The 23,526-nt window shown below is 39.7% G+C and overlaps 1 protein-coding gene across 7 annotated transcripts; it reads left to right on the top strand.

The window, feature by feature from the left end:
* Positions 1–6,099: 6,099 nt before the first annotated feature.
* mapk4 (mitogen-activated protein kinase 4) lies at positions 6,100–23,398 on the top strand. Of its 7 annotated transcripts, none has more exons than XM_053235928.1 (8): positions 6,100–6,519; positions 6,969–7,053; positions 8,664–8,732; positions 9,532–10,112; positions 14,641–14,785; positions 16,664–16,825; positions 16,955–17,141; positions 21,430–23,398. In XM_053235928.1, the coding sequence occupies exons 4-8, from the start codon at positions 9,570–9,572 to the stop codon at positions 22,352–22,354; spliced, it is 1,962 nt and encodes a 653-aa protein (XP_053091903.1). In that variant the 5' UTR covers positions 6,100–6,519; positions 6,969–7,053; positions 8,664–8,732; positions 9,532–9,569; the 3' UTR covers positions 22,355–23,398. The 7 variants fall into 7 exon arrangements, with proteins under 7 accessions (XP_053091903.1, XP_053091902.1, XP_026786548.2 ...); XM_053235927.1 differs by having other exon boundaries at positions 8,661–8,732; XM_026930747.3 differs by having other exon boundaries at positions 6,100–6,818.
* Positions 23,399–23,526: the final 128 nt, after the last annotated feature.

The following is a 23,526-nucleotide window of genomic DNA, read 5'->3' as shown; positions in this document are numbered from 1 at the left end:
GTGTTTGTGACCATTTTAATCTTTTTTTTTTTTTTAAAAGCACCACTTTTCAGTTTAACTTCTGTGGAAGTTTGTGCATTCAGTTAAATTCTAGGGGAGGAAACATTAGGTGTTATCTATGTAATGGTGAAATTTTGAACATCCTGTTGCCTGAGAATGTGTTGCAAGAGATCAGAGGTTAATTAAGCCTTTATTGCTGCTCAGTTCAGTAGATATCTGTTGGAGAGAGTGTCAATATGCAACACAATGCAGATGACAGTTTTTTCTTTCTAGACTACTGTTATTTCCTGTGCAACCAGATGACAAAATGATGTTCAAATTGTCTTTTTTCTGTAACCTTATGATCCAGTATGCATTTGATAGAAATAATCCATAATAATTTACGCAAGGTGAAGTATGCATTGTTAGGTTGAATAAGAATAAATGTGCAAAGAATCTCGTGCAATGTCTATTTAAGTGTAGTAACCCATAAATATGTACAATATTGTATTTACATTTTTTTTTTTTAAATAGAATGACCAGCAGATGGCGGAATTTGTTTGTAAAAATGAAGAAATGTGCTCATACTGGTGTAATTGGTGAAAGATGTGATGGTGTATATAACAAATTTTACGTATACAGTTGGCAAGGCCAAGGCCATTGTACACTGAAGACATTTAACATTTAGGGTTGAGATCAAAGGATGAATATGAGAGGATGGATCAGAATTTCAGATTTCATTTCCTGATATTTACCTCTAGATGTGTTAAGCAACTTAGAACATGGCACCTTTTGGTAGCAGACTACCCAATGTTTAGGTGAGCAAAACTAATGGAACCGATTGTCTTAAAGTAAGTAACCATTCATATTTGGTTGCATATCCCTTGCTTGCAATAACTGAATCAAGCTGGTGACCCACTGATATCACCAAACTGTTGCATTCTCCTTTGTGATGCTTATGATGGCTCATTTCTGTATTTTTTTTAATGAATTCCAATCTGGCCTTCCGATTCTTATTGCTGATGATTGGTTTGCATCTTGTGGCATGGCCTCTATATTTTTGCCCTCGAAGTCTTCATCTTTGATGGTGGATTGTGATGCCTTCACCCCTGCCCTGTGGAGGTTGTTGGTGATGTCACTGACTGTTGTTTCAGGGATTTTCTTCACAGCTCTCTCAATGTTTCTGTTATCAACTGCTGTTGTTTTCCTTGGCCAACCTGTTTGACGTCTGGTTGTTAGTACACCAGTGGATCCTTTTTTTCTTTTTTTTTTTCCCAGCACATTCCAAATTCTTGTATTGGCTATGCCCAATGCTTGTGCAGAGCTATTAACTGTTAAAACAATCAACCTGTCAGTCACATCTTCCAATATGTTTGATCACTTGAAAAGTGGGTGGGTTCAAACAAAAGGTGCCATGTTCTAAATTGTTTAACAAATGCAGATGTAAATATAAAAGTCGTTCAACACATCTAGATGTACATATTGGGAAATTAAATCTTAAATTATCATCTATCGTCTCATAATCATCTTTTGACCTCAAACTCAAATGTCTTGACTGCCTGAAATCTGGAACCCACAGACATCCCCAAATGCTGAGTTTACTTCCTTGAGATGCTTTGCCAGGCCTTTACTGCAGTCGCCTTCATTTGCTGGTTGTTTGGGGGTCTTCCTGCCTTCGGTTTTGGGTTGGCTTGAGGCCATCCAACATTTAAGAATATTTAATTTCTTAAGATGCCTCAAAAAGCTCTTGGGTTGCTTTTGCGGTATATTTTGGGTCATTATTCATCTGTACTGTGAAGCACTGGCCTAGCATTTGACTGAATCTGAGCAGAAAGTAAAGCTCTATACACTTCAGATTTCATCCTGCTGCTTCTGTCAGCAGTCACACCATCAGTAAACACTGTTGAGCTAGTTCCATTGGCAGCCGTACATGCCCATGCCATGACACTGTCTCCACATGTTTGACAAATGATTTGGTATACTTTGGAACATGAGGCCACATCTGACTATACTTATCAGTCCAATTGTCCAATTACTTTTGAGCCTGTGAAAATGGAGGGACGCTGTTTTAAAAAAATTAAAAAAAAAAAAAAAAAAAAAAAAAGCTGTAATTCCTAAATGATTAATGCAATATATTTTTAAACCCCTTGAATTAAAGCTGTATGTCCACACTTCAATCACACCTTGCTTCATTTCAAATCCATTGTGGTGTTGCACAGGGGCAGTATTACAAAATTTGTGTCACTGTCCAAATACTTATGGACCTGACTATGAATGTATGTATGTGTGTGTACATACAGTACATACATATCCATACATACACAAACAGCTTCAATCTTGAGCTTGCGTTACTGCTTATGTGGAGTTTTGTATCTTCCCAGGTTCCTCACACTACAGGTTCCTAACCCTGGTCCCTGCCCTGCTGCTGATTAGCTGATTATTTGAATAAGGTGTATTGGGAGCAATCAAAACACTAAAACATACAGGATAGGGGGTATACTAGGACTAGTGTTGGGAACTTTTGCCTCACACTGTGTGTATGTGTGTGTGTTTCATTTCCTGTGAGTGCCTGACATGCCACTGATGGTAGATTCCCACTTTACACCCAGGACAGCTTTCAGATCTATCAAAACCCTGACCAGGACAAAGTGGTTACATAAATTGATATATTTCTGTAAAGCTGCTTTGTGACCATGTCAATTGTTAAAAGTGCTATACAACTAGAATTGAATTGAATTGTTACAGAAGGTAAATGAATGAAACTAATCCACTTAATTTAGCTTGATTAAAATAACGTTAGTATAAGTGAATTTCCCAGCAATGTGAACAAAAACTATTTTATTACTCCTTTCTTACATGAACTGAAATCTAGGTTTTCCTTTAAACATCCTTTCCAAATCATATCTAGATTTATGATTCCCAGGCACCGCCTACATGTGTATTAAGTACACATATGTTTGAGTACTGAATAAAAGCATACCATGGCATAACATGGCCCCTATCTTGTTGCATCCCACACTGTGAAACCATGTAATAGAGTCTCTGTACAGTTGTGGCCCAGTCACAGGAAAGCTTGAAAAGTCCATTGCAGGTCACTCCCACAGAGAGCATACTAAGCAGTTTGAAGAACGAAAATTCAGACCAGTTCTTCATTTATTTATTCCTCCTTGGCAGCACACTGTGCAGTAACCTGACCCTTCTGATGATGAGGCACTGGGAGAGCAGCCAGCTCTCCTGCTGGCCATTCCACGGACTCTGCATCCATGCAGTCGAGCATAGCTGATCCGTCAGTGTCCTGCCTGACTCCTCACTCTGACTAATCTTGGACATTTTTCCTTTGGAATGACTATATTGGAAAAGGCAGCACTTAGTATTAGCAGATTCGGATTTCTGAGAAACTTGCCTTACCAGAGTTGTAAAAGTAATGCAGACTAATCCTTACATCTGTCTAAACATAAGGCTTTGCTAAGTAAATTCAGAAGAGGAGTTCCCTTACTAAGACACAATGAGTTCCCTTACTAAGACACATTAATGGCTGATGATTAGGTTTTTGCAAATAATTTATATATATATATATAAGGAACCCATCCTTTTCTGGGTGACACCGGATTATACATGATTACACAATACAGTTGTACAAAGAAAAGACAAACAGTACAAAGTGTGTTAAATTGATGTTTGTTATGACCGAATAGGAGCCCTGAGATGAGCACAGGACATCATTATGATTGCAGCAGCAGATCTTAGTAAGTGCAAGTCTAAGGTATCCAGGTAAAATTATTCACCGAAGCAGGAATAAAACAATTTTGGGAACATTATAAAATTATTTAATTTGAGTGAAAGAATGACTCTAATCATTTAGTCACTTGATCAAGTTCTGTGGGGTCAGAGGATGAACCAATCAAAATCAATTAATCTGGGTCATTTTAAATAAAGCTGAATACAGTAGCTGATTTGATTGTATACTTAATGTGGTAGCAAGGTGACGTGCATATATCATGAGTAAGACACAAATGAAATAAGATTAAATTCAGTGAATTGAAACAGTTTTAGACTGGGGTAGTGTGAGAGAGTGTTTTCTGTATCTATGCCAAATACATAGATCAAGGGTGTGCCTGTCATAGTGAGTAGGCCAAATCATATTGTAAGTAATGCCCAGTTTATCTAATATAGATTGAAATGCTGTTCTTGGAGGGCCATGTGTGTTATCAAGTTTACAGTAAGTTCAAGTTTACAATAATTACTGCTTTTTCTACTGAAACAACTAGATTCGACCAAAATTCCTAGGAATACTCTCACTTTCTCACTTTCTACTGCTTGATCCTGGACAAGGTAGATGTGGATCTGGAGCATATCCCAGTCCACCTACAAGCAAGTTTTAGAGGTAGAAGGAAACCAGAAAACCCAGAGGAAACCCATGCCGCTATGGGGAGAACATGCACATGAACTCCACACAGACAGTAACCAAACTCAGGATTGAACCGGGGACCTTAAGGAGGCCACACTATCTGCTGTGCCACCATGCAGCCCTAATTGTCTAATTTCTCTATCAGCCAGTTACTGATATTTTGGCCCATTCTTATTGCCAAAATTGCTCAACCTCTGTCAGCTTGGTTAGAGACTGTTGAATAGCAATTTCCAAGTCTTGCCACAGGATCTCAATAGCACTGGGGTTTTATTGGGCCATTCTAACAATTTCAGGTTCTCGGTTTTGAACCACACCAGTGTAGCGCTTTGTGCCAAGAACAAAAAGTTACAGTTTGGTCTCAGCAGAACAGCAGAGTCTCCAACAATTTCATACTGTGTGTTTTTTCCCCTCAAATAATGGCTTTTCCATAAAGCCAAGCTTTGTGGAGTGTCTAGGCTATACTTGCTGTCCTGTGAACCATCTGAGCTGTGGATCGCTCCAGCTCCTTCAGCGTTATACTTGCCTCCTGTTTGCTGCTCTGACTAATGTACTCCTTAACCGGTCACTGACTTTCAGTGGAAGGCTTCCTCTAAGCAGAGTCCTGGTTGTGCCATATTCTTTCCATTTTTAATGGGGGTTAATACTTATGCAAATTTGGTCTAATTGTCATGACCCTCTCGGTCTCCAGACCTGATTTCAATAAAGTAGTTTATGACAATTGGCAATATTTTATGTGAAAAATGCTAAAAGCCTGGCTAAACAGTCTGACAAGCTTAAAAGGAGAGTGGGACTGAGGGTGGAGTATTACTGAAGAGTAGTATAACTGAAAGAATACAAAATGCAAAGTGAATATGCAAAGTGGTTGCAGGCAGTGATAAAGCGTGGGTAAGCAAGTTAGAAATTAATTATATCACATTTAGTATTTCTGTTGCTTCTAACAATTGAAGGAACATCTGGAAGGACAATAACTGTCAATCTAATCTCTTTGTTTTCTTCATTTTGTCCTAAAGCCATGCAAACTTTTGTACTCCATGTAAATTTTTTAAGAATCACAAACCGGATTATTCACACCTTCAGCATTTTCAGAGAGTGTTAAATCTGTATATCTAGTAAATGTGTGTGATTATTCTACAGGGTGTCCAAAAAAAGTCTCCATACATAGGGGAAAATAACACTTTTTTAGCAAAAAGTCTTCCAAAATTTTTCAGACTTAGTTTATTTTATGTATTTATTTTTCAGATAGCCTTTAAGAATGCCTTTGACAGAAGAAGAACGTATTGAAATCATTCTCATGGCTGGGTGCATGGTGAGATGGACATGCAGTTACATGCATAACACCAGATGTGTAAACACCAGTTCATCATGAGTGGGAAAGAGGACTCCAAGTGTGTTTACAATGAATGGCGATCATGTAGAGGATGTTGTGTAAATAAAGTTACATTCTACTAAAAAGTGTTAATTTCCCCTATGTATGGAGACTTTTGGGACACCATGTAGATCAACGCAGGCTGCTCTTTGCATCTTTCCTGTGGCAGGGTCACTAATTTACGCTAATTTCACTGATACCAGTCTCTCAAGTGCGCTTTATTGCCAGAAGCAGATGCTGCTTTGTAAATTCACGACCAGAGCAGCAGCCAATCAGAGCGTTCGCGCCTCTCAGTCCCTATTGGTCGCTGGATTCGGCTGCTCGCGAGCAGCTTTTGGTTTCCTGTCGGCGCGAGCAGGTGTCCAGCTCAACGGGCGGAACGTGACGTCACGCCGGGGGTTACCAGCACAGCAGAGCACAGCAGCGAGTTTGGAGAAAGAGAAGCTAAGGGGAAGAAAAGTCAGTTTGGAAGAAAATGCGGAAAAAGAAGCGCTTTGGAGAAGAGTTTTCCCAACACGAGGCTCACAGGCAGTCTTATCCCACAGGGGCAGATGTAATATGATGATTTGATAGGCGGAAAATTCCTGACGCAGAAGCAGAGCTGATAACAGGGAGCATACTGTGACCGCGATATCTCAGACTACACTGGTGCTACACAATAACGGATGAGAAATAGTGGGAAATATGAACATATTAAACCTGGGACAACATTCTGTTCATGGCACAGAGAAGCTTAGAGCCGTGAAGAAGCCTGAAGTGTAGTACGGTAAGCTCGCATCCTTCTCTTTGTACTTGTGTGACTGGATGCTGGGCCGAAACACTGCTCTTCTAGCACCTAACTCCGGCGTGTGAGCAGGACGCTTCATCTCACTCATTGTCCTGTTGACTCCGGTCACTTTGGGCTTTCATTCATTCATTTATGATAGGCGTTATAGTATATGATAAGCGTTATAGTATAATACAGCCTGTGATAGGCGTTATAACGTTGCCACGCACACAAAGGGAGAGAAGAAAGACAGCAGCCTGTAATTGTGTGGCCGCGCACAAAGCGACGAGTTTCTCCTGGTTAGTCATCTAAACATTTTCACTTCATTCCTCAAGCACTGAGCCACACTTAACTGTCAAAATGGTTTTTTAGCCTACAGATCTTACCCAAGAGATGATCAAAAGCTCTTACACCTGTTCATACAGTATGTTCTTCTGTTTCTGCTGCAGGCAGCACAGGTCCATCACTGAAACAGCAGCAGTCAGCCACAGCAGTGTGCATTATTTATGAAGTTGGAGCACTGGAATGCAGAAGGTCTGTGTGTGTGTGTGTGTGTGTGTGTGTGTGTGTGTGGGCTTTATACTGTTTTACACTGTTGTTAAATGTGAAATTTGAAAAGTACAAGCATCTGAACAGAACCTTTTATATAACAAGACTTTAGAGTCTTGCAGTCTTTGTCACTTAGGAGCTTCTGTGACCAGAGAGCACCAGGTGATGTAATGTATTAAAGTTCATTCAGTCATCTTCAGTAGCAGCTTTATCCTGGTCAGGGTCAGGGTGAATCCAGAGCATATCTCGGGAACACTGGTCGCAAGACGGGAGAATGTACTCCGGATGTACCCTCCATACCCTTGTGAAGCACTTTCAGCTGCATTTTATGTATGAAAGGTGCTATATAAATGAAGTTATTATTATTATTATTATTATTATTATTACGTTAGGCCTAAGAGCTCTCACTGCCGCAGCCTGGGTTCGATTCCCAGCCAGGGAACCTATCCCAGCCACTGGGATTGCACGCCACAGTACGCTCTCAGTGCCGAGCCCGGATAAAATTGGGGAAGGCATCCGGCGTAAGAACTGTGCCAAATCAAATATGCGGACCAATGATCCGCTATGGTGACCGCTAACGGGAGCAGCCGAAAGAAGAACAACAACATTATTATTATTACTATGGGATGCCAGTCCATCACAGGGCACCATGCACACACATTTCCACCTAATATAGTTATATTTAATATAGCCAAATCACCCTGGAGCTGTGAGGCAGAAATGCTACACAATGTCACCCTGTATTAAAGTTGCAGTTTGGTTTTAGACCTATACCAATCACATTAAAGATATCCTGGAAATATTGTGATATTGCCATGCATTTGATCATGCTAGTTTCTTATTTTCAGGGCCCAGATATTAGTTTTGCCCTCAGCTGGAACATCAGCTCTGCCTCAGACAGTGGAAGCTCAAAAAATGACAAACTGCTCTTTTAAAACACGAAACAGGCCCCTTATAAGGCTGTATTAACTAAGTGTTTTTGTATTGAAAAAGTGGATCATTGGATTGAAAAAATATACCAGTCTCTTTCACTGTCTTACTCCTATTTGTTTACACAGTCATATGCTCTCATTCTCTCTTTTCCCTGATTGGCTGCTGGCTCCTGCCAATTACAGTGGAGTCAGACTTCTTTCATGCCTGAAGCTACACACTGTAGCTTCAGCAAGGTTGTTTCTTGGTTGTTTTTCAATTGACCTATAAGATGTGACCTGACTGGCAAGCTAATAAAAAAGTGATTGATGTTGCTCAAAAACATGGGGGCAGTGCTTTTTATACATAGCCACATTCTGACTTTTAGGATTACATGAACACAAGTGATTAAGGAAGGAACAGATAGGGTGTGGTCACAGCCTGTGAGCAATACAGAGAGTTTCAATATGATGTGTTATTTATTCACCGAAAAGAGTTTCAATATGATGTCTCATTTATTCACCGAAAAGTACTGTCACACTACAAACCCATCAAGTGTGAGTGAATATAATTTCTAGCAGTCTTAAAGCTAATTGTCTGGTACAGTTACCAGCTCTTGTAACTGTTTCAGTATAACTATGTGTGTCTTTTATTCAGCCTCTCTCTCTCTTTCTCCCTCTCAGCAGTGAATGCACGGAAACGTTAACAGATAACTGCAAGCATGGAGCTGAAAAGCCAACGCAAAGCCCAAGATGGCAAGTAGAAGATCTTAGATTACACCATGATCATCTTGATCAGTTTAGTTTCAGACAGAAACCAGCTTCAGCTCAGCATCTAGTGCGAGGCTAATGTGCAGCTCCAACAGTAAGAGCAATCCGGAGCTTCTGCAACAGTTTAACTCAATTTGAGTGAGAGGTGGAGGGGCTTTTGGAATAAGAGCTCACAGCCCAGGAGAAACCGTGTGCTGTACATGTGTATTAGGCCATATCAGGCTGTGGGGTGTTGCTATGGAAACACTTGCCCTGTACCAAGACAGTGTTGTATTCTACCTACTGCTTTTTGCTTGATATGGTTATGTGCGTGGAACGCTCCCTTATTTATGGGCTTCACTCAGAGTAGAAATCAGTCCAGCAGACGCTATTTAAAGATGACTGTAATGATCAACAGTTTTGGCTTCATACTCTAATCTCTTGATAAATACATTTAACACCTCCTCATCCATACGCAAATTAGAGCATTTGGTCAAATAGGTACATGATTTAAGTAATTCCACTTAGTTAATATTTAGTCTTAAAAAAACTTTATTTAAAACTGAGTCAAATTAGTTTTGAACTGTTTAACAAATCCTTGTATTTAGTATACTTAAATATCCCTTTCACATATTTGCTTCAGTTTACAAAAAAGGTGATTAAAAATGCCATCTCATTTATTCAGTAAGGTATTCGTAACAGTGTTAATTGTCATCATGTCTTAGTAACTAATATTTGATATTTATTCATTTAGTGTGGTCCTCTTTTTGGACATGTTCTTAATTAAGTTTTCCTCTGTCCTCAGCCTCCCTCAGGCCACACCGAGCAACTCCTCTGTGAACAATGGCCAGGTGGAGCTCTTTTGCATTCAGATATGGCTTTGACCTGGGCAGTTACTTCCATGACCTTCGACCCCTGGGCACGGGTACATCCGGCCTGGTGTTGTCTGCCATTGACAGACGAAGCGGGCAACGAGTGGCAATTAAGAAGCTGGCACTGCGTGATGCCATGAGCATTAAACACGCACTGCGTGAAGTAAAAATCACATGCAGGCTCCAGCATGAGAACATAGTAAGGGTGTATGAGGCACTGGGCCCAGGTGGCCAGCCTTTACCTCACAACATTGCCCAACTTACAGAGATCTACATTGTGCAAGAGCTTATGGAGACAGATCTGGCCCGGATATTGGAGCAGGGTCCCTTGCCAGTGGCCCATGCCACTTTGCTTTTTTACCAGCTTCTGCGAGGCCTCAAATTCATCCATTCAGCCAATGTGCTGCACCGTGACCTGAAGCCAGCCAACATCTTCATCAACACCGAGCAGATGCTGCTAAAGATAGGAGACTTTGGATTGGCACGCATTGTTGACCCACACTACTCACACAAGGTAGAGGGCAAAACGATATTCTTCAGATTTTAGAAAGTACTGCAAAACACAGGTAGATTTATGAGCATGAAGCGGTTCTATTTATGTGTATGTGATGTTAACCACAGTGTCTTCTGGATGTAGTCAGAGTAAACCACGCTGTTTCCATGCTGTTGCACCTGCGACTGCACTTTATGCAAAAAACGCTGGTTTGTGATTGGTTGATTGTCAGTCAGATGGCCTCTTCTTTCTTGGTCAGACTGAGTGATGAAAGCTGACATCATCTGAATCACCCACAGAAATTTCCAGAGAATTTTCCACCTGAACACATGAACCAGGGGTGGAGCTAAGGGGTGACCACAGTTTAATTAGAATTTTGCGGAAAAACTTTGTGGCACAAAAGGATCGTGTGATTCCAGGCAACACAACCTTGACCAGGATAAAATGCTTATGGAAGATGAAAGAATGTATACTATTATTTAAAAACTAATAACACTACAAGTACAATTGGTTCCTACCCATATATTGAAATTAGCATAGGCTGAAATATGCAAAGTTTCAAACTAGTATTTGTACATTAAGTATCATTTTGCTACACTTACTCTGTCTCCCGCCAAATGTCCTGGATCTGCCACTGCTAATGTGCCATAATGTCTTAAAAATTATGCCATATATCCAGTTGGCTCCAAAGTTAGTCTGGGGATGAGCTTTACAAAACTTGTCCTTTATAAATATGTCTCGGAATGGGCAGTTATCTGCTTCATTCTCAAGTTTTAGATTTTTTATTTTTTTTTTGTTCAGATTATGTCTTGCCACTTGCTATTCTCATAATCAGAGTCTGCCCTTATGTGTGTGCATTTATAGCTTATTTTCACACTTTCTGATGAAACAGATTCCCACTGTGCACCCACTACAATGATTCCCTCTTCTTTTCAAGATAAAGTGGCTTAAGACAGGATAAAATAGAACTATGTGTCTAGCTACAGGCTTCTACACTGCTTTGACCTACCTTTAGATGATGAATCTCTAACATATGTTTATGGTGGACTGACACTCTCTATGTACTACATTTCAAAAGCTTACCAACGAAATTATGACCTCAACTGCTTCAGGATTAGGGCTGTGAAAGATTAATGTGGCTTGTCCCGCCACCGTTGTCCCGCTTTAGTGTAATATTGGCAGGCTCTATAAATCCAAAATGAATGGAGACTTGTGTGAGATGAGCCAAATGAGAGTCAGTTATACGGGAGGAAGGGAAAGGTGCTAGGCTCCAGTTGGAAAGGATCACAGAACAAGCTCAACATGAAACCAGGCCTTGTTCTAAACAGCTTGAATGAACAATAAAGCTTTTTGTGAGTAATAACTGAGTCACTCTGAAGTAGGGTGACATGTCCGAACCCCTGCTGTTTTCCAAAATTAGTCTATTGGCCACCAAGGGCTCGTTTTCCATGCTGTCATGATGCCGTGTTCTTTTGTGAATGAGTCTGTCTCAGCATGCTCACTTTCAGTTCAGTCTATCTTCTCTGACTTAGTCAACCTGACAATCCTGTCCCTCTGCTGACATGAATGGGTGCTTCCTGAAGTGGTCAGGACTCTGGAGAGGGTGACACATAGTTTTACTTTGGACAAATGGCACCTGGTTATGAATGAGGGTAAAATGAAAACCTTAAACGTGACATAGATTAGCAACCAGATTTCTTTTTCCCCTAGAGGAATCTGTACACTCGTTAAACACTTGCATTGAACATAATGGAGATTAAAGATTGTACACTGTTGTGACACTTATCTGCAGTAAACACTGCAAAAAAAAAAAATTCCATCTGATTACCCATGGCTACTAACCTTTATAGAAACAAATTTATTAACTAGCCCAATGGGCTAATTTATTAACTAGCCCAATGGCTAAGTTAAAAAATAAATAAATAATAATAATTTTTAATAGTTAAAGCTAGCAGGAGAGGTATACCATGACAGCTTTATACTGCACTTTATTTGTTTAGTTTCATCAGTGTTTCCACCTACATGCATGCTTCTGGTTCTGGAAAGATTGCCTGTCATGCTAATTAATTCACCTAGTATATATTATTCGAATGTTAACCAGATTGTGCCTCGGCTGAATTGTGTAGTGCCACAGGCTGTTGAATTAAATACGATTAGCGGATGCGATGCTACTATAGTTACAGTATTGATGTGTGTTGCACCGCTGTGAAGTGCATAGTTTTAAATATAGCTACAATCTAAATGAAAACCTTTCTTTTGTAAATGTCAAATAGGATTTTTTTTTCCCTTTTTTTGGTTGTTGAACCTACTTGTCTGCTGGTTAACTAGAAATAAAAACGAATAGCTCAGACATAAATTTTGCTTGTCCTGAGCACCTGGACTACTGATTAATGATTTGTCCACTCCTGATAGATATTTCTAGTACAATATGTAGTATCGAATAATCTACCTTGATAAATACTTTTATTATGGTAAGTGCTTGTTGTAAAGACGACTTGTGTTAGGTTGAATATGCTCATGCTAAATCAGCAAAATGGAAATAAATTGGTTGGCGGTATTTGTTGGTTCATTATGTAATACTTGTTTTTTTACACCGCAGTGGTTTCAGATTTAATTGATTTGTGAGTCGATCAAAGGGCTTTAGTTGTTAGGTAGCGCACAGGGGAACTCAGTGTGGCCAGGGGATGTGAATGGCATCTCTGTTTGTGTCTCCATCAAGACCCACTTCACTCTGAGGAATCTGCCTGGTACGATCTCATCAATGATTCATCACCTCCTCTCAAGAGAAAGCTGGGAGGTGGAAAAGAAAAGATGGTTTAGATGGGGGTCTGTTAGAGGTCATGCGGCTACATCAGCTGTTTCTCATTAAAGATTGAAGAGATGCTGGGTCATTTATTCTCCTGGAAAGCACAGGGCTGTACTGGAGGCATTCTGGCAGAAGCAGGGAAGTGTAATGTTCCTCAAGGTTATGAGACTTCCTGTCCCGCTATGCAGATATTTTAGATTTCTTTACAAGAATATTTGTCAGAACAGATGTGCAGCATATTTACTTGGATCCCACAGTTGAAAAAATGGCAGAAATAAAAACTACATAAAATATTATGACACTTATGTGTCCTATACACCATAAAGACAATAGGCTCATTTTAGTGTAACTACCATATTTTAAGCAAGGAATGAAATAGGATAGGGCATGCTGATATACAAAAATAACCCAATCCAATGTTATTTACTTTCTTATGACGGCACTTCCCAAAGTGTTTTACTCCTCTTATACCACAGCAATTTGTCAGCAATTACATTTTTCTTATTAATGTCACTTCATAGTTTTTATTAGTTGTATTATTTACATTTCATATATTGGAACATCTGCGAAATTAGTTAGCTCCTGTTTCACTTACATTACAGCAGCTTCTTAAACAGCGTTACATAAACAGCGTTACATAAACAGTGTTCCCTCATCATAATCTCTCTTTGTCTCAAGACAAAAAAATGCAGCTTGTTATATTACAGAGAAACCAGAAAGCACTCCTCGGTCCTAAAGACTCTCCTGTTGTGCAAAATCTTACTTACTGTTACAAAGTACTGACACTCAAGAGTCCTTCCACAAATGTTATATAAACATCTCCAAAACAAAAAAAATTCACCATATCAATGATTACATGTTTTTTTTTTAATCTGTTTATTGTTTATTCTTATGTGCCGTGTCTGCCATACAAGCCCTTGTGAATGAGCTGTTACTATAGAAATGATAACGAGCTCATTAATATAAACCGATGATTTGAATTACATCTGGTAGGACTATCAGACCTACTGTTATAGAACATTAATCAACACCTTGTGACCAAACATATTAAGGATTCAACAGTGCTGTGGTATAAATCATAATAATCAATCAAATCAATCCGATGTTGTAGACATGTATAATCAACAAAATTTAATAAAAAGACAGTTGAGCTGACTTTGTAACTTCTGAAAAAAATGAGCAAAAGTGTATTTTTCTTCACTGATAAGGGTGTTTTGTACTTAGAATGTTGTTGGAAGGCCATAATAAAGTTTTATAAAACCTTTTGTTTTGGGCAAAATGTTGAGGTTAAGCACATATTGTGAAACTTAGCATATGTCTCTTGCTAGGAACACATTATCATTCTGAGTGTGGTGCTCATATGTTCCACCTTGCTGGATCACCTAGCTAAAGACAGAAGGGAGAGTTAGTGTTACATACTGATTTTACCTGTGGGTTTTGTTCTGACCTAATGATTTGCAACTTAGGCACTGCTTTAAACAAACATCTGTTTGAATTTAGTCTTAGTCTTATATACACAAGTACATTGAGGCTCACTATGACTAGGGTTGCCTGACTGATGAGATGAAGCTTGTTTTTGACGTGAATGAAGCCTGATGTATTTTGGAGACAAAGAGTGAGTGGTGCACTATTGTTTTTAGACGTGGAGACTCTCTTATGTTACAGCAATGTGTCACGACAAGCTGCTTGTGCCCATATGTTTTGCCAGTAGGTAGCAGAAGTCTCTTGTGTGTGTGCAAACAGGGCTACCTCTCAGAGGGGATGGTGACTAAATGGTATCGCTCCCCTCGTCTGCTGCTCTCTCCGAACAACTACACCAAGGCCATCGACATGTGGGCCGCAGGCTGCATCCTGGCTGAGATGCTAACAGGCCGAATGCTTTTCGCAGGTCAGATCTGTAAAATATGTGCAATTAGATAAGCATTGTCATCAAATTGATGCCCATTCTGTCGGTTATAACAGACTGCACTGAGATTTTAACATATTCAATGTGATCAAAAGACTTTTTGTTTAACAGTATTCTGAGCACATTTTTTATTTATATGTGCACATATACACATACACCTGGATAAATGAAGAAAACTAAAAGCACAACATATAAATTATACACTCTTATCTTATTAAAGCTTATCTTTTTATGTTGCTTTATATGTTGTTATGGTAGCATAGAACAAACAAGGAATGCATTACAATGTGAAAACTCTTGTAAACCATATACACTCACCATCCACTTTAATAAAAACACCTGCTCATTTATGCAGTTATCCAATCAGCCAATCATGTGGCAGCAGCACAATGCATAGAATCATGGAAATATAGGTCAAGAGCTTCAGATAATGTTCACATCAAACATCCGATTGGGGAAAAAGTGTGATCTCTCTAGGTTTAACCATGACATGGTTGTTGGTGCCAGATGGGCTGGTTTGAGTATTTCAGAAACTGCTGATCTCCTGGGATTTTCACACACAACAGTCTTTAGGGTTTACACAGAATGGTGCGAAAAACAAAAAACACCAAGTGAGCGGCAGCTCTGTGGGTGGAAACGCCTTGTTGATAAGAGAGGAAAATGGCCAGATTGGTTCAAGCTGCCAAGAAGGCAATAGTAACTCACTCTTTACAACCGTGGTGTGCAGAAAAGCATCTCAGCATGCACAAAGCATCAAACCTTGAGGTGGATGGGCTACAACAGCAGAAGACTACATTGGGTTCCACTTCTGTTAGCCAAGAACAGCAATCTGAGGCTTTCATGGTCACAGGCTCATCCAAACTGGACATGCACCTCAAGGTTTCATGTATCGTGCATTCTGAGATGCTTTTCTGCTCACAACAGTTGTAAAGAGTGCTTATTTGTGTTACTGTAGACTTCCTGTCAGTTCAAATAAGTCTAGTCATTCTCCTCTGATCTCTCTCATCAACAAGGTGTTTCATCCTGCAGACTCTCTACACAAAGGATGGTTTTTTTGTTTTTTGCACCCTTATGTGTAAACTTTAGAGACTCCTGTGTGTGAAAATCCCAGGAGATCAGCAGTTTCTGAAATACTCACACCAGCCCATCTGGTACCAATATCCATCCCACGATCAAAGTCACAGAGATCACACTTTTTCTTCATTCTGATGTTTGATGTGAACTGTTTGATGTGAGCTCTTGACCTGTATGTGCATGATTTCACGTGTCAAATGATTGGCTGATTAGATAACGGCATGATTGGGCAGGTGTATAGGTGTTCCTAATAAAGTGGATGGCGAGTGTATAGCTTTTACTAGACAGGAAAGCATTACTCCTTTAATCAACATAATAGAACTGAATGAGGCTACCAAAGCAAGTACCTACCGTAAGAGTCAAGGAGATAGTTTTTAAAGCTAAACTTCCTTGAAGGGACTTTGCTTAGTATCCTGCAAATACAGTATATGAAATATATTGTTTTTCAGAAAAATTCAGTTTTGGGATAGGTATAACTACTCTATATGGCCAAACTTATGTAGACACCTGTCTTTGTGCACAAGGGCAATGTCAAGCTGGAACAGGTTTGGGACCCTTAGTTCCAGTGAAAGGAAATCTTAATGCTACAGCGTACAAAAACATTTAGACAATTGTGTGCTTCGAACTTTGTGGCAACAGTTTGGGGAAGGCCCACATATGAATGTGATGGTCAGGTGTGGCCATACTTTTGGCCATATAGTGCATGTTCCGGAAAATGTAGCTCTGTGGTTTTCTATTTTTAAAAGTAAGACAACCTCTGTCTAACATCAGAATGCTATGCTCTAGGTGCACATGAGCTGGAACAGATGCAGCTAATTTTGGACACTGTGCCAGTGCTTAGAGAGGAGGACCGGCAGGAGCTGCTGAGAGTCATGCCCTCCTACGTCAACCACAACTGGGAGGTCAGGAGATCGCTGCAAGAGCTGCTTCCTGAGGTGGACGATGAAGGTGAGAGAGAAACTGGACTGAAATGAACAAGCAAATGATGGTCCAGTCAGATGTTTTTCAGCAATTCAGATAATTCACATAATCATTAAACCAGTGTCAACGAGTCTTCTTTTCCATTCCACCTCTCAGCCATAGACTTCCTGGAGCAGATCTTGACCTTTAACCCAATGGATCGGCTAACAGCCGAAGCAGCTCTGTCTCACCCATTCCTCAGGCAATATTCCTGTCCTCAGGATGAGCCTGTGTCCCTCCAGCCCTTCCGCATAGAGGACGAGCTGGAGGACAGTCTGGTGAGCGAACATGGCCACTGGGACAGGTACAGTACCACTTTCTCCTGTTTTTTGTATTTTAACAGCCTCCAGTGCAGAAGTAGAGTCTGTTCCCTAAAAAGGTCCCAGTTTAAGCTTTTGCAGACCTAGGTAGGTGTTGTGGTGAATTAAGTGAGGCTTGTTCTTGATGGAGTTCACTGCCTTACACATATACTGAAGCTTGTTTCATTTTAAAATTGAATTTCAGTACATTTGGCACTATTTATAAAAGGAAATGCATAATATTCTACCAGAGTTAGAATTTCATTATGTGCACTGAATGTGACTCCACCTTTGTGTTGCATTGTCTTCCAGTGAGAGAGACAGTTACAAAGTTAGTGTTCATTTAAAATATGTAGGCTGCTTAGATTTTATTTTACAATAAAATTATTTCAACATTTTACATCTCCTAGAGCAAACAATCAAATTTTACTAAATCAGCGAATCAGAGAACACACTATGGAACATATATTTAGTATTCCTGATTGTCAAGTATTCACTCCAGCCCTAAATAAGGTTACTAAAAGACAGCATGCAGTAACAATATTTACTATGCAGTAAAATGAAGCCAGGATCACAGCAGAAGGAAATCAAAGAAAATGACTTTAGGGCTCTATGACATAAAGGGTTGGTTAAATATAGCTGTTCATGAATTATTCTCTTAATTAAATCTCTCAAAATATCACACTGTCCTTTCTGCAGCCAGATGGCCTGATAAGGTGAAGGCCATTATTTACTGCTTAGAGAATAAGCAGTTGGAGGTTAATCAGGCTGATTCTACAATGTTTCTCAAAGAAAGATGTCTGAAGGCCATACTTAGGTTTTAACTTAGAAGGACGGACAAAGACCAAAGTGGAACTTTAGTAGTTTGAGAGCCAAGTGACTTGTCAGAAGCATATAATTCATCAAGCTCATTCTGAATGTCTAATAGTACTAAATGAAGTCAAGTGGACTTGTGTTATAATCTTCAAGATAATCATCTAAGGGCATCATCAGTTATTTTCATTGCTGGGAAATTCCCTGTTATTTAAGCACTGCATGGTTCACACCTATATCATCATAAAACTTAAATGGACATGATATTGAGGCCTGGGGGAGCTGGTCTGAAAGCTGCAGTGGTAGAACTGTGGGTGCTTCAGGGCTGCTGAGAGCCCCTAGTTATCTCCACACTGAAACAGAGGGGAAGCCTGTATTGTTTATTGTATTATTCATTCATTAATTCTGGTCAATCAATTTCAGAGGTAATGCAGTTTGACAGTTGACAAATGTTTTTGAATATGAATTTTGTAGACTGGCATTCTGTACATTATAGTAGTCGCATTAAGTAATTTTTTTTCTGAGGTGTATTTAATGACTTTTTCACTGCTTTTTCTTTGTTTTAAACTTGCTAGGGGAAAGGTTTCAGATTAAAAAGAACAGAACCCAAAAGTTTCAGATATTAAAAATTCAGAACCCCAAATACAAATCCCAGAAATTCAAATTTCAAAAGTACAGATTTTTATGTAAATTAGGTCAAAGGTGAATCATCCTAGATACCCAGGGAAAAGTACAAGCTTTCAGAGTGGTCAGGCATTTAGTCAATAATAGTTGTCTGCTATGCTCGGACCATGACAGCGAAGTGATGTGAAGATAAGAGCTGTGGAGTGAAAAAAAAACACGCAAAATGAACCAGAATGAGATACAATTGATAGAAAAAGTCTACACACCCCTGTTAAAATGGAAGGTTTTTGTGAAGTAAAAGAATGACACTAAGATAAATCATGTCAGATCTTTTCTCACCTTAATTATGCAGTTGCAAAGTATACAAATAAAGTGAAAAACAATCAGAAAATTTTATAGGGGAAAAAAAGAAAAATGAAAAACTTACAATAACCTAGTTGCATAAGTGTGCACACCCCTAAAATAATACTTTGTTGAAGCACCTTTTGATTTTATTACACCACTCAGTCTTTGGCACATCTATGAGTCTTTGGCACATCTTGACCACTCTTTCTTGCAAAAACATTTTAGATCCGTCAAACTGTGAGGGAATCAGCCCGCTTCAGGTCACCCCACAGATTTTTAGTTGGATTCAGGCCTGGGCTCTGGCTAGGTCATTCAAAAACATTGATCTTCTTCTGGTTAAGCCATTCCTTTGTTGATTTGGTGTATGCTTTGGGTCATTGTCATGCTGAAAGGTGAAATTCCTTTTCATCTTCATCTTACTAGCAGACACCTGAAGGTTTTGCACTAAAATCAACTGGTATTTGTAGCTATTCATGATCCCCTCCACCTGGATAAAAGCCCCAGTTCTGGCTGAAAAAAGCAGCCCTAAGGCATGATGCTGCCACCACCGTGCTGCACTCTGGGTATGGTGTTGTGCTTATTTTGCATTATATTATATAATAATTATATCATATAATTATTATACCTTTTGGAATTGGTCTCATCAGACCATAACACAGTTTGCCACATGGTTTGGTGTGCTTTAGTTGAGCTTGGATGTTTTTTGTGAAAAAGAGTTTCTATCTAGCCACCCTAACCCATAGCCCAGAACTGTGTAGAATGCAAGAGATTGTTGTTACATGGAAACAGTAATCAGTACTTGGCAGATATTCCTGCAGCTCCTTTAATGTTGCCTTAGGTATCTTGATAGCCTCCCTGTTACATTTTGTCTTGTCCTTTAATAAGTTTTGGATGGACATCCTGTTCCAGGTGATGTCACTGTGGTGCTCCATTTTCTCTATTTGTTGATGATGGCCTTAATGTTGTCCCATGGTACAGCTAATGTTTTGGAAATTCTTTTATACCCCTCTCCTGATCGATACCTTTCAACAAGTGAAATACCATGCATGCTTTGTAAGCTCTTTGCAGACCATGGCTTCAGCAGTCGAACGAAACCAATAAGATGTCTGGAAAATCCTACAGAAACAGCTGGTCTTTATGTGAGGTTAATCAGAATAATTTCTCTGATGACAGCTGTATGATAATTATTTCTGAACATGAGGGAAAATTAGGTGCACTTATATCCAACGTATGTGCACATAAAGCTTTTAGATTCTACTAAATAGCTAGTTTTCTATAGTGATTTCTACAGTGATGCACCCAATGCTTAATAGATGCCCAGTGAAACTATTTAGATAACATTCTAGCTAGTTAGGTTACACTAATATTAGCTCGCTGGCATTTATTAGCAGCTAACAGCCTGAACTCTAGTCATGGAAGGCTGCAATACTGCAGACTTCAGCTTTCTACTTCATTTATCACATCTGATTCATCTGATCAGCTAATTCCCAAGACCTTCATGGACTGAATTTGGTGTGTTAGAAGAGGGTAAACACAAATTCTGTAAGGTTGTATGGGCCTCCACGCCTGGGTTTGACACCCTTATCATTAAGTGAATGGAGTGTTATACTAGATGAACTGTGGCTAAATCCTACTCAGTGCATTTTAATTTAATGAATAGCTCTCGGAGTCACTCTATGTCTAAGCGTATCCCATGCCAAAGCAGATAACCTAGGCTGCTAGCTATTGATGAATGCCAGCAAGCTACCTAACTAGAACATTATCTAAATGCACTTAACTCATCCCAGGTTCTCTTATGTTTTTTTTTTTTTTTTTTTTTTCTTACCCCCACTTCACGGTCATGGCAAAAGCGCAACAGATGACTATTATTGACTAAAAACTCAACTCTGAAAGCATCTACTTTTCCCTGGGAATCCAGGATGATGCACCTTTGACCTAATTTACACAAAATCTGTATTTTTGAGTCTTGTATTTAGGGTTCTGATTTTTCCCCTAGCATGTTTAAAACAAAGAAAAGGCAGTGTGCTGAATACAGAAAAAAGTAATTTCATTTAATGTAACTACTATCATGCATAGAATTCAAACATACAAAATTCATATTCAGATATTTCTGTCTGCTTCCAAGCTCTGTAAAGCTGTAGTGTATCCAGAGGTGTGTCCATATTTAGCTGTGCTAAAGTGAATAATGGTTTATCTAATGAACGGCCTAGACAGCAACTGCAATGTTTTATCAACAAAAAATGTCACCATGCTTGTTAGCTTCCACATTTGTTTTGAAATGTTTATCATTTCATCAATTCATTGTTTATCCAAAACTGTAGGCCTTTAAAGTTATCATAGTGAAAAACACTGGCCTACAATGGCCAGCAAAGAATTTTAAAAAAGTACAGCCATCACTTAACAACCTAAACATTAGCAAAATGTCTTCAAGATGTCTTTAACCTAATTCCAATCAATCATTCACACTCACTGCTTCTAGATTAACTAATAACCTTCTCTCCATGCATGCAGTCTTTCATCAGATCTGTGCTGGAAGCAGCAGGAGCAGTGTGGCTGCATACAGAGTGTGTCAGAAATGGGAGAGACTGAGGAGGATGAGGTCCAGAGAGATCCTCGGGCCAATTCCTCCTCCCTCATTGAGGAAGCGCTGGTGGACCCTGGAAAGCACTCTCACAGCAGCTCAGCAGAACGTTTTCTTGAGCAGTCGCATTCGTCTTTGGACAGGCTCTGCGGCCACTATATGGAGCTGGACTGCGGGCGCTCCTGTGACTACAAAGTGGGTTCTCCTTCATATTTGGATAAAATAGCATGGAGGGATGGGAAGCCCCAACACTATTCTGAGCCAAAGCTGATTCTGGACTTGTCTCATTGGAAGCGCAACACTCTCCCATCTCCCAAAGAGGGGGATCCTGAGCAGCTTAATGCTGAGGAACCTGCTGATTTGTTCCAGGAGATTTCACGCTGGGCAGCAAGCACACAACTAGGCCTTCATTCTCCCGGTTCACCTCAGGAACCTCCAACCTTACCAGGGTCTCCCCCTTTACCCGTTTCTCCTACCCTGCTTCCTCACTCACTCGCACAAAAGCAGGCAACTTCTCTACTGTACACTTCCAATGTTCTTCAGCATGGCAGGAGAAGTCCGGCTTCTTTCTTTTCTTCTCCTCCCCCCCTGTTGCCTTCCTCTCCCTCTTCACCTACTCCAGGTTCATTAACCCCTTTTCAAAACAACAATGAAGTCTCGCCAATAGCTAGCGGAGAAGAACATTCTCACTTTGACCTGGATGTGTTCATCTCACAAGTAAAACGTGAGAACATTGTTACTTCTAAGCAGGGTAGCATTAGTACCTCTAGGATCTCAGAGCACAAGCCTTCCAGAACACAAACTTCAACGGAAGATGTGGTCAAATCTCAAAGTGTTCACAAAAAACAATGGTAGAAAGAGTGGAGAGTTGAGAAGACCTACCTTGAACTGGGTGACTGAATACCTGATGACTTAGTGCTGCTCTTGCAAGGTTGTGTAGTTTCATTGATGTTTGACATAGAATAATATACAAAACATTTTTGTGTGTTTCTAATGGCTCCTAAAATGTGGTCATACCTCAGAGGAAAAATTGAGAAAAAAATTCAGCTCCCTCGCTGTTCTCCTTAAGACTAAGTGTCTTACACAAATCAGTGCAAGGGCTTACTGCAGAATCCTCAGAAAGATGTTAGAGAATTCTAATGTGAGGCCTAAAATCTACAAGCATCACTTATACTTGATAACACCCACAATCAGAGTCCCAAAAAAAAAAAAAAAAAAAAAAGTGTTAGTACACATTTTGGAGCCATTTATGCAGAAATCCACAGAATTCCAAAGGGTACACAAACATTTCTGTATAACAGAAATATTGCTGAATGTAGTTTTACAGTTCTTCCAACATTATTTCAATGCATCTAAAATGCAGAAGAAATGGAAGGTTTTTTTTTAAATGACAATTCATGCACTCTGCATATGAGCTGCTTTTTATACCACTGTAATCTCCACCTTTGCAATAGTAGACAGTAATGGTTTGCTTGATTACTGTTTCCAAAGCTTTCACCTAATAAACCTATTCCTTGTAATATACAAATTGTTTGGTGTACTTGTCATTTTAGTTCTAGGCCCATTTTCCCCCCATTGTTTCCAATTAATCGGTCCATAATTTGGCTTCATTAAAATGTTGATGTTGGAGCTGCAAGCAGAGTTGCTATCTCACAGCTCCAGGATTGATTACCTGAGCTCAGGTTATTGCCTGTGTGCAGTTTTGCATGTTCTCCCCATGTCCTTCAGGTTCTCTGGTTTCAACCAATCTCTCAAAAAAAAAAAAAAACATGCCAGAAGGTGGATTGCTGATTCCATATTGCCCCTAGGTGTGAATGAGTGTGTGACTGCGTGTGTGCACGGTGTCCTTTGATGGACTGGTGTCCCATCCAGTGTGTATTCCTGCCTCACACCCAGTGTTCACAGGACAGGCTTTCAGATCCACCATCACTCTGACCAGGACAAAGTGGGTACTGAAGATGAACGAGTGAGAGTGTGTTTACACAAACCCATAAAGATGTGACGCAGGGTAAATGAAACAGATATTC

This window comes from Pangasianodon hypophthalmus, chromosome 8 (assembly GCF_027358585.1).
Source record: "Pangasianodon hypophthalmus isolate fPanHyp1 chromosome 8, fPanHyp1.pri, whole genome shotgun sequence".
Classification (NCBI taxonomy): Eukaryota; Metazoa; Chordata; class Actinopteri; order Siluriformes; family Pangasiidae; genus Pangasianodon; species Pangasianodon hypophthalmus.
This window is presented reverse-complemented; position numbering and strand designations above follow the sequence as displayed.

Bases quoted from the DNA above. Each gene is read 5' to 3' on its own strand.
- mapk4 (XM_053235931.1), top strand. From the start codon at position 9,570: ATGGCCAGGTGGAGCTCTTTTGCATTCAGATATGGCTTTGACCTGGGC. The intron at 10,113-14,640 runs GTAGAGGGCAAA...GTGTGCAAACAG, and splicing joins ACCCACACTACTCACACAAG to GGCTACCTCTCAGAGGGGAT. The intron at 17,142-21,429 runs GTACAGTACCAC...CCATGCATGCAG, and splicing joins GAACATGGCCACTGGGACAG to TCTTTCATCAGATCTGTGCT.